This window comes from Colius striatus, chromosome 3 (assembly GCF_028858725.1).
Source record: "Colius striatus isolate bColStr4 chromosome 3, bColStr4.1.hap1, whole genome shotgun sequence".
Classification (NCBI taxonomy): domain Eukaryota; kingdom Metazoa; phylum Chordata; class Aves; order Coliiformes; family Coliidae; genus Colius; species Colius striatus.
Genome location: NC_084761.1, coordinates 58705090 through 58717443, shown reverse-complemented (window position 1 = coordinate 58717443; position 12354 = coordinate 58705090). Strand labels below are relative to the sequence as shown.

Genomic DNA, 12354 nt, shown 5'->3' with positions numbered 1-12354 from the left:
TCATCTTACACTACTCTTACAGTATGCCTGGAAGAAGGACGTACTTATAATCGTCAGGCTGTCAGGTCAGTAATAACTGCCTCAGTAGGGTCTGTTAACAAAGCCGATATGCTCTTTAAGCATTTCAGAGCAGCAGAAGGAAACCAACAGGATTACATAACATCAGAAAGATGGAAAGAAGGAATTAGTAGTATCTAGTTCATCTTCTTCCACAATATCAGGCTGGAAATGCATACGCTTCTGTGTTTTTGAAGATGAAGAAACTTACTTTCGTAAACACAACTTTGGCAGGAAAGACTGGTAAGACCATTCAAGAAGCCTTGGAAGGGTTAAGTTCTAAAACCAACACAATTCTCATATGACCATGGCATTTGTGAGAAGCTGAAATGGTTAATATTTGTTTTTAAACATTTAAAAGAACAAGAAACTAATTGGTTACTAAAACTCTACATAAAAATTGCCCTAATGTCTGTCCCTCAGAAAGTCTAATGTCACACCAATCCAATTAAAATCTGAAGACTAACACTGTAACAACATTACAGACGGATCAACTAAAATAGTATCAAGGGGATTTAAATTTTGGACAAAAATTATGTTTTAAAAAAATCAGGAAAATCACTATCACAATAAACAGGTAAGCTGCAAGAGACATTTCAAACAACTTAAAAACCTTCCAGTCATTTTTTTTTATCAGCCGGGAATTTTTAAGTCCTTGAAGGAAGAACTTTGTTAATTTGCCCAGTTACCCATGTAAACATGTTTAACAACTTGTTTTACAGGTATATGGACAAAATAAACGTTATGCATTACTAATAAAAAAAAAATAAAAGACAACATGGTTTTGTATTGTCAGACATGCTGTGTTGAGCTGCATTAGTATTACTGAGCACAGGCAAAATTTCTGCAGCTCTAAGAGAACAAAAGTAAATGAAAATCAGTTATTGACAGCGTAATTACTTAAAATAAACTAGCTGTTCCTCACACTTGCCCTTGTGATCAGAGCAAGTACTGTCATCTCAGTTTCAATTTGTAGGGCATCATTTGAAAGCAAATATATTCTTTACTTAGGAAGAACAATGAGCCCTTTAATGCAAATATTGCTAACTTGGAAAATAGGTTGTATCTTAGGAAAGAGATATGTCAAACTGTCACAATGACTCTTCAATCAAGTCAGTTTTATACCACATGCATGGAAAACACAAAAATGCCAGTGGTACAAAATGACTTTGAAGATCCTTCTTCACATCAGCTGCAGACAAGAGGAAGAATATGGTAACGCAGTCTCCATGCATAAAGAATACAACAGGAATTGAAGTTCTTTATGCAGGAAACATTTTTATTTTCTTTGTATTCTTTCTTTTAATTATAAATTGCAATGGCTAAATAGAAACAAGCAATACAGGTGAAATGACATTCATGTATTGCTGGAAAACACAACTCTGTCTAGATCTTGCTTGATAATTTCTTGATCATACTGAACCACTTGGACCATGAAAATTATATTCCTTTCCTCAAATAGTGCCATACTGTTAGTCCACTACAGAATATTTTTAATATCAATATTTAGAGCAGTGAAAATGGATTGTTTTGGGCTCTCACTTTAAGCATAGGACTCCAACTCATGAGTATGGACAGTTTAGGAGAGCTGCAGTGTTTTACAACATGACCTGTTGCCATACTCTTTTTTTTCAGCAGTGCTGCTATCACTGCAAGGAGATAGTAGCAGCTGTAGCAGCAGCTTCTGAATTACCAGTTTACAGGTTGTCATATTAAGGTTAACTATTGCCAATTTTATGCTAACACCATATGCCAGACTGTAAACTGTCTCCACACTGAAGTCACAATATAAGCAACTAAACTCCTTCAACTGATGCAGGAATCACTAGCTATTGAAAACATCGCCAAGCTCCTACAGGACTCGACTCCCACAGAGAGATCAAATTACCTTGAGATGTAAACACCAGTGAGATCATTGGTTTGCAAACCACTTTTTACTGCAAATAAGGTTTCATCATCTGATTTCAGTCAGTGCCTTGAAAAATTTCAGTCTAACATTACAAAAATTCACCTCCTGCTAAGCTTGCCATACACTTAAAAAATATAGTGAAAACTGATGTATTCCTCTCTTACATCATATAAACAGCTTTCAATTCTGAATAAAATTCTAGAGACCTTTCAGTTCTAACTCAGTAGCCGGCTAACCCTGAGTCATAAGGAAGAAGTTTGAACTTCTGAAGAGACTTGTTATACCCTTCAAATCCAGGCAGTAGCCAAGAACTGTGTGTCTCAAACTTTAGAGACAGGCAAGGCAAGCTGATAACTGAGAGAAAAGAAAGATGATACATTTCATCTTCTTATTTATATTCCCCAGATAAAATAGATTTGAATTCTGGAGATTTCACTTCTGTTTAGAAAGACTTCTTTTCTTCATCTGTTAAAGTGATAGACAACAATGAACTATCCTACTGTAACAGTTGTTTTAAAAGCTATATAGTGTAGGTCTCCTATGAAATTTAAACCAGTAAATATTACCTTATATGACAACTATTACAGAACTGATAGTTTCTCAATGGTAAATATAATGTGTTTAAATATAATTAGCAAGCAGAGCAAACAGTCTAAAAATAAAGCACAGGTAAGTCATAATGAAAATGGTTCACACAGTTTGCATACATGGAAGTATACTGCATGTACAAGCAGTGGGTAAGACGTTCTTCCTGCAAAGAGGCTGATACATCTGTTATCAGTATAACGTCACCATACTTCTTACTAGACAGCAGTTCAACAAGGAAAAACACTAACTTCAGTGCTACAAAGAGATGAGTTTTGATAAGCAAGAAAAGTAAGTTTTGAACAAAGCTGACAGGCAGTATTCCTTCTAGGCAGGGCTTTGGTGCAAACGGTCCAAGCCTCCACATGCATAGCAATTTAATTATTTACCATGTTAAAACACATCACACTCAAAGAATTTACAATTTCACAATATCTACTTGTTCTTCATAATGCTGCCACTAAAAGCCTACAATTTATACAAAGAAAACAGCTACTGGAGATAGTAAAAAGCATATGATATACTATACAATTATTATAGAATTACTATATATGTATGTATTTAGGATGTAATACTACATATTCACAGTTTCTGCATTCTTCTCTGTAAAGGACAGGAAACATGCATGCTTTCAGACAGTAAGAGAAACAAGATTGTTGTACAGCATTGTTTTTAAGATAATGGTGAATCCCCCACACAGAAGCACACAAAACCATTCAAATTTGGGTCACGGAGGTGACACCAAAAAGGCAAATCTCTATCAACTAAGAAAACCTAAAAGTCTAAGTGATAAGACTTTCTGAACACTAGCTCCGGTTAATATTCACTTCTTTAGTCCTATATAATATCAAAGATTTTCCCACGTAAGACAAGAAGTGTATATCGTTAGTATTCTTTCTCAATATCATCCAATTTCCACATGCTTTCAACAGAAGGCATATTCACCACTGAGTAACAGCCTCAATTGCTTTGTAAGCCTCATTTTATGTACTTATGTACAAGTGGTCATGTGAATAGCAGTACTGTGCAGTTTCTATAGAATTGCTGTTCTGACAGCCAAAGGACTTATCTAGCCTTCTGAAATAAGCAGACTTCTTCCATTAACTTACTGCCCTCTGAATGAGAAGGAAAGGCTACAATTACTTTAGAAATTCCAAATTGTTAGCTTTTAACTGCATAACACATGTGCAGTTTATAATTCATTTTTGATAGCTGAAAAAAAAGAAGAAAAAACCCCCAAAAGATAATTTCTTAATCCTTCATTTTCTCCTCATTGCATGGTCTTGATGTTTTAAAACCTGTAATTCCATATTTTATTACACAAACTGCAAAATTATAAGAAACACTCTATTGTCCATGGCAACTTACCCAGATTGGATAAATTCAGGTCTGTAAGCTTGAAGTACAAATTAGCACATTCTGCAGCTATACAACTTTCAATTTAACTATATTATTTCCACAATTATTTTAAGCACAGATACGTTATTGCCATTTTGTTCATGTTGCTAAGAAACCAGGCTCATAAATTCTTCCAGCCCTACAGACTTAAAACACAATCTATATTTTTAAATAAGGCTCCCGTTTTTGGCTGGGTTCACCAGCTAAAGCACAGAGCTAGACCTAATGGCTCTGTATTCCAATCATGCTCTAGAGGGCCTGCAGTGTCCAGAAGTGTGGCATCTTCCAGTTACCAGGGATGGGCCTCCCCCAGGGGGCTGGGACAGATTCCATATAGTAAATTCACCTCTACTCCACAGAACAAAAATACACTAATGAACAGACAGTTGAAGGAAATTAGTATTTAAATAGTAATAATGAAAACAAATGAAACAAACAGTTGATGCTAAGTGAGTAGGAGAGGACTACTAAAAGGAAGTCCAGCAAAGAAGTGCTTGTTCGGTGTTGATGAGATTTGCTGAATTAAAAAACACACAAGAGAAACCACCTTACATCTGGAGATCTATTGAATGAGAAACTACATCTGGAGACCTATGGAATGAGAAACTTGGATGTTAACCTCCTGTATGTAAGAAAAGAAAATTTATACCAGATTCTGATCTACTGCAAAGATATTTACTATGATTTACTGTAGAAGAAAATATTTTCCACACATAGACGGACAAAAATCACTGTTGACTTAAATAAAATAATAGGAATTATTACTATTGCTGCCTCTTATTGCATGACCATTATTGGGGCAAGTAGATATGCCATTAGCAAAAAAAAAAAAAAAAATTAACTCCAGGAAAGAAAATACATTAATATTTATGTTCTAATGCACATTCTAATAGTCCAGAATTATAGCAAGATCAGGGCTGCTGGCACATGCAGCAATTAGCATTGCTTTTTACAGTGCAAACAAAACAACCACCTCATTTGTTTGGACTCAATTTACAGATCTAATTTCACAAGAACTAAGGTGCAGAACACTGGACCTGAAACTATTTATTTTACTGCAAACTTGTTTATCCTTCAAGCTTGAAGTGATGGAGAGGATTTACATAAATAATAACCAGAGTAGCTTCAGACTTTCAGTACAGTGTGCAAATACTACATTAGACAAGCAAGGCACTAGCTTTACTAAAAGTGCCAGATAGAACAAAATATTATACACAAACCAGTAGTTCACTTAATAATTTCCTGTTAAGTGCTTGACTTCTTGATACCTGTATTGGTACAGAAGTTAAATAACTGCACATTCAAGACATACATAATTAGACAGAATACAGACAAGAAGGACACTGATAATGATAAGACAACTGTCTAGAACAATTCCAATATCCAATTGCTAAGTGTGGCAAAAGGAAAACGCATGAAGGGACTTTGCAAGAAAGGAAGACAACTGAATGTCAATGGGAAAAAATAAGGTGATAAAAAAAAAAAGCTGAAGAGGCTGAGTTTGATTTTAAACAAAGTAAGAGGAAATGACAAGAGTACATATTGAACCAGGTTTACTATCCTAAAAGAAATTTCTTTCTCTCCTTCTGTTCCCCTCTTTGGCCATTGCTAAAAGAATGTTAACCCTTTCACTCCATTAACTGCTTTGTTAATAACTTTTTTAAAAAGAAAAGGAAGAGCTTCCCAATTCTTTCTACTTTGTATTTGTACACAGCCCAGAATACTATCCACTGTTGGTTTTCCAGGTGGGTAGTGGTAAGTGTCAAGCAGGAGTCCAAGGGCCATTAAGAGAGACTTCAGGACTTTGGGACATGGTAATGGGCAGGGATGAGGAAAGCATATGGAAGGTGAAACAGGTTAATACCTGGCTCCAAGCCTGGTGCCACCGACAAAATTTGGGGTTTTTTGAGCACAGGGCATTTTACAGGGCACTAGGGATAATTCAAAGGCACAGGATACATCTATCACAAAGAGGAAAAAAGCAACTGGGACAAGAGTTAGCTGGGCTTACTGGGAGGGCTTTAAACTGATTTGAAGGGGAAAGGGGTAACACCAGGCTTAACGGAGGTAAGCCTGGGGGCAGCATGCAGGTATCTGAGAAATAGTCTGCTGCTGACATTCCTGGGTCTGCTGCCTCAGTGGAGGCTGAAGTTAGAGTTCTTTGTGGTAGCAGGGAAAAGTTATTGTGCTAGAGAACACAGATGCATGTAAAAATGGTCATGAGGAAGTTAAGACATCTCTGAAAGGCAGCTGGATTGGTAACCCACCTGAAGTGCATCTACACTAATGCACACAGTATGGGCAACAATCCACAAATCTTAAAGGTGCAGGATCAAGCTGTTCCCATGTGCAAGAAGCTGAGTGGTGGGGCAGACCAACCTGGCTAAACAGGGAGCTTCTGCTGGAGCTCAGAGCAAAAAGAGAATCTGAAAGAAAGGGGTAGACAACCCAGGAGAATTATAAGACTGCATTAAGTGTTGCCGCTACCGGCAACATCACCAGGCTGCCCACATGGATCACTCAGCCCACCGACCGCTGAGGGGACAAGATCACTGCATACTCAGTATGGATGATGCTTTATTCCAGCTAATTGCTTGTGCCATGCGCTTTTATCTGCTAACACAAGCACCTCCTTTCACTCCACCCCATGCCTGCCTCTTCTGTACTCTCCACCTCTCGCGTTACAGCCCAAGATCTTCTGGGCGCCTACAACACAGTAAGGTTATGCAGGGAGAAAATTAGAAGGGCCAAGGCTCAACTCAAACTTAAGCTAGCCAATACTGTAAAAGATAATAGGAAAAGTTTCTACAAATACATTAGCCATCTTGTGGAAATAGACCTGAAGATGTTAACTGACAGCCAGTTGAACATGAGCCAGCAGTGTGCTCAAGTGGCTAAGAAGGCCAATGGCATCCTGGCCTGTATAAAAAATAGTATGACCAGCAGGACCAAGGAGGTGATTGTCCCCTTGTACTTGCTGCACCTCAAACACTATGTATGGTTCTGGGCCACTCACTACAAGAGGAACACTGAGGTGCTGGGGCATGTCCAGAATCAGGCAACAAAGCTGATAAACAGTCTGGAGAAAAAGTCTGATGAGGAGCAATTCAGAGAGCTGGGGATGTTTAGCCTAGAGAAGACTGAGAGAAGACATGATCGCTCCCTACAACTACCTCAAGAAGTGTTGTAGTGAAGTGGGGGTTGATCTATCTATAGGACATGAGGAAATGGGCTCAAGGTTTAAGATTGAACATTAGGAATAATTTTTTCACTGAGAGGGTTATTAAGCATTGGAACAGGCTGCCCAGGGAGGTGGTAGAGTCACCATTCCCAGAGATATTAAAAAGACGCACAGATGAGTACTGAGGGATATGTTTTAGTGACAGGCGTGGCAATGTGAGGTGACTGGTTGGACTCCATCTTAAAGGTCTTTACCAACCGTAATGATTTTATGATTCTATACATCAGTGCTTTTATCAGTGCTCATCATATCAGAAAGTTTTCTTTGCAACTTTTCACCTAGTCAAAAGTTCAGCTCATATGTTTTTTGTTGCTTCTTGTTGGGGCCTGGGCTATAATGAAAGTTACGGAGTTAGACAAAGACGGAGAAAGTTAGCATTTCATCTTTGAATCGCCTTCAGCAGCAGAAAAAGAAAAGAACGCCTATGTGACAGCAAGTTTGAGCAGGGAGGAAACCGAAACTACAGACTGTAACAGAGACAAGGTCAAAGCAAGAAGACAGGATAGAGCATTAAACTAAGCATTGTTAGAAGATAGAATAGGGCATTCAATTAAGCATTGTGTGATTGCATGTATGTGACTAACAAATTGTAACATATGTAACTAATAGTAGTATCAAGTTAAGCAAAATGTAAGGTAAGCATAACCATAGTCTAGTGTGAGAGAAAACTAACTGAAGGCCAAAGAGATGGGGTGTAAGCACAATAAGGTTGATGTTTTAAGTACAATAAGGGTGGTGTTTTAACACAATGAGGTTGGTGTCTAAGTTGTTACAAAAATGAAACTTTGAGGCCTTTATGCATAGCACAGGATCCTTTGTATTAACTAATTGTCATGAATTGTAGCACGTATACTGCATTTGGAAAAAGTCTATAAGTGATGATTATGTGACAATAAATTTGGAGACGATGCACATCATATTGGTGTATAGTCGCTCCCGTCTTGCATAATGAAGAACCCCTGCAGCTTCTAACAATACCTCTGCTTACAAGGTATTTGACTCTGTTTTACAGATCTAAAACCGAATTAAGTAGAAACCGGTTTATCTTGAGGTAATGATTAAAAGAGACTGTTAAATTCTTCCCCAAAGAAAGACTGTATACACTGAGATTTCCAAACTCCACTTGCAGTGAAGAAAAAACAGGTAACTAGAGAATAGCCATCCCTTCCCTACTTGAAAGCAAGTTTATCACTTCCAGAAGTAAGTTAATACCTGCCTCACATCAGAAGTCATCCAGTGCAATGTAACTGTTAGACAAGCATACAGTAAAATGGTCAGCCACTTTCAGGTTTAAAGCATCCTTCTGAAGGACAGATTAGCTAGAAAGAAGCAGTAACTAGTCATGAAACTAGTCAGGTTTGTCTATTAAAAATTACCAAAAAAAACTCACCAAAAAAACCCCCACCACAAAAGTATAAACCAGACAAATTTTTAAATTGAAATTAGCATTAACTTACCAATCGATGCATCACCATCCAAGAGATTATCATCTTCAGAGGTCTGAAAATCCATAATTACACCTGCTCCATCTAAAAGCTCCTCATCACTGCTTGCACTAGTTATGCTGTTGTAACTGTTTCGATAGTAGCCTCTATGAAACAGCTGCTCAGACTCCATTTAGCTGCTTTATAACCTATATAAAGAAAATTAGTTATTTTCTATTTGAATAGGCAAAAAAGATCGAGAAGTTTATATAAAATAAAACAAGTCTATTTCATGCTTTAGGGAAAAAATACTAAGGTCATAACACTCCAAGTTACAAAAAACATAGTAGTAATACAAAACATTTTTTATATATAGAACATGATACACAAATCCTTAGTGATTTTTAGCTGCATGACAGTTCCTCATCCCCTTCCTTGGGTTTGCCTTAGTTCAACAGTATCATCATGAAAGTATTTCAGTTTCAGTATAGGTGGTTGGAACATGCGCGTCCCACACATAGACATGCATTGCCCCATGGAGTTGGTGCAAAACGCAGCCAATGTTAAGGTTAAAAAAATAGTTTCTTTAGTCATGGTATCTTTGTTCTGTGTCTGCTTGGAGTGAAACAGATGGCAGGCTGAAGCTGTAGTCCCCTGAACACAACTGCTCACATTCTTTTACATAGAAGAGTGAAAATATAAAAGTGGAAAACAGTTCAAAATCCTGTGTCCACATAAAGCTTCAAAATCCTTACCTATATGCTTTTTGTTTGGTTTTTATTTTATTTTTAAACTCAATGAGGTGTCACCAACATATGCTTTTGAACATTCAGTATAACACTAACATACTAGGTTTTCACAGACTCTGGCCTCCTTTGCCCTGTAGAGACAAACTCACAGAAATAACTTCATCATTGGGATGAGAGGGAGGACAGGTTGTGATCACACCTTGATTTCATGCTTTTCTTTATGCAAAGAAAGTACCATGTTTATAATTTTTCAAATATCATCACTCTATTAACATGCAGCCCAATATGTATTTTTTTCTGTAATGAAAGACCTCTCATTCCCTCAAAGCAAAGGCGGTGTCCCCTCAATCCACCTCAGAATCTTCTCCTTACACTCCTTTTCCTGCTTATCTACAAACTCTGTAACCATTCACTGTAACTGCTACAAAGCTACATGCACTGCAAACACCCAGCAAGCTGACAGCAACAAAAGCAGGTAACAGGAATCCTGTTCAGAATTCCAGTTCAGATCCCTCTCTTCCACTCAGCTGTTGAGCCTTATGAAGTATAGCCAAACTGGTTGTCCAGTATCAAGAGTTAACAGCAGAGGTCAGAGAGATAGGTTTCCCACACTGGCAAACAGCTCAGCCTTCAACATGTTACCTAGAAGAAGTGGTGAAAAATGAAGCAACCAACTTTGTAGCTGAAGATGGAATTCACAGTGCTGTGCAGCTGGGTGGTAACACCAGATAAAATTCTGAATAGATAAATGATTCACATCACATGGTCAGGGAGTAGCAGAACCAGTCCAAATTTATCTTAGAAAGCAATGGTCTCTGACCTAACTACTACTATTCCCAAACGTAATAATAAAGTTTCAATAGGGAGCTCTGCATGCAGTAGCAATCCTCAAATTAATCTGATACAAGAATTATCAGTTGAGAGAACTTCATTTAAGCCCCATATAAATCAACAGCTTGTCCACACCTGAAATACTTAGTGGTAAAAGTCCTAAAAGGATTATAGAATATCTGAAACATGTGACAAAAGAGCACAATGATTAGAGTACAAACTGTCTTTCCTACTACAGGGCAACAAAATGGATTGGGATTCTTTGATCTGGAAAAGATGTAATGTAGAAGACAACACAGCAGATGTCAGCAGAATCACAAGTGGCATGAAGAGTGTCACAAGTGAATCACAAGTGAAGGTGTCAGGTTTTTTTCAGTAGACTTTACATGTTATAATGCAGGAGGTGAAGTGACAAGTAGAAAAAAGGGCTGATTCAGTGTTCAGGGAAGGGGTGTAATTGTTAGACACTTTGCAGAAATATGCAATGGTTCATAAAGCAGCCTGACAAATTCACAGAAGAAAAAAAAAAATCAAAAGCTATTAAAGATGACACCTCTCATGGAAACCCTGGAGGCTAGGAGAGAATTCTGGAGATGTGCATATGCTTATTCAGTTCTTGTACTCCTCCTTAGAGATTTGCTATTGGGAAACACAGATCCCTTTGGTTTTATCCATTTCATTTCCTTAAAAAAATATTTAGAATATTTACTAATTTAAAACATACTCTCTCTTCAATTAAATTTCTTCCCCTCGTGAAAATTCTTCTTAATCCTGTACCATTTTACAGGGACTGAGAAAAGCTTCCTAATGGACAGTCAAAAAAAAAAAAACCAAAACAGTCATATGATGTAGCATATCTTCTTTGAAAATACAGTTGCTTACATCTGAAAACAATGAAAGCATCTCCATTTTTTCCCCAAATAGATCAGATCACAATTTCTATTTTTTTCAGAAGCTATACTTGAAACTGCTAACAGATAACCACTTTTCACACATAGAATTTTTTTCATTCACAATAAAACTGTACCTACAAAGAACATGCCCAAGAAAAAGTCAGATGAGAAACAGTCTAACTATTTAATTATCATGCTCACAGGAAGCCCTCTTAACATCACTCTGCCTGTAACTTAGGTACTATCATATATGGAAGCCACACAACACAGCTGAAATGAGACTTCCTAGAAGTGTTCCTACTCACTGCATCATTTGGCACCTTTCTCCACTTGCTCCATGCACCAGAAGTTATATTCTAGACTCTCATCTGCCAGTTGGCCTCCTGCTTAAGTGAAATATTTGTCACTTTTACATTCAGGTAATTTTTCCTACATTTTGATGAGGTTTACAACCAGACAGGAAACTCTCCTGCCTTGTCCATAAAAGAAGCACAAGACACTGGTCCCAGTAGCAAATGTTCAATTTTAGTCTATTGTGTTCTCTTCCTGCTGTGTATTTGATTTTTTTAAATAGGGTATTTTTTCTCTTATGTAGTAATCTTTATTCCACAGAACAAAGAATTGCTTTTCAGATTGCTTTTCAGTTAGCAATCACAAAAGCCATATGTATCAAAACAACAGAGGTAACAAACCTAGACCCCAAAAGCACTACTACTTCTGTGAAGACAACTCTCCCTTTGGAGTTCTTTTAAATTACTTTAGACAAATGTCAGAGCAGTGGATTACAGATATTAAATCTTCCAATAATTGAAAAAAAATGCTTTCAGCCTGAGCTATAAAGGAAGGGAAAGTTGCATCAATTAGTCTATAACTAATAAAATCACCAGACTCTCCAGAGCCAGACCAAGCATACTACAAAGAATCCCTGCAACATCTCTGCACAAGTGTGATACTACATGTCAACTCCTCTGGCACATACCTGCCTACAGTTACATGACAGGCATGATATTACTACAGGCTTCTCATTTTGAAACACTTAATGTCTCCTGCTGCACAAGTATTGCTGCCAACAGACATCTTGAAGAATCAAGCAAAAGCAATAAAAACAAAACCATTCATTTTGAGGGCCCTAACCAAGATCTGTAAGAACTGCACAATAATTCTTCACATTCCCAGAGAGTCAAGTACCCTAACTGCTTCCTATCTGGAGCTGTGTTATAGATATTGCCTTACAGCAGCATGCAGAAAGGCAGGAAACAAAGACCAC

The 12354-nt window shown here is 37.5% G+C and overlaps 1 protein-coding gene across 3 annotated transcripts in view; it reads right to left on the bottom strand.

Annotated features, from left to right (window-relative positions):
* CLCN3 (chloride voltage-gated channel 3) overlaps window positions 1-12354 on the bottom strand; it is a 71340-nt gene that overhangs the window by 49066 nt on the left and 9920 nt on the right. For all 3 annotated transcript variants that reach the window (XM_061992035.1, XM_061992038.1, XM_061992037.1), the window contains exon 2: window positions 8648-8823. In XM_061992035.1, the coding sequence (XP_061848019.1) occupies window positions 8648-8807 (160 nt within the window). In that variant the 5' untranslated portion in view covers window positions 8808-8823. The remainder of the gene's footprint in view (window positions 1-8647; window positions 8824-12354) is intronic.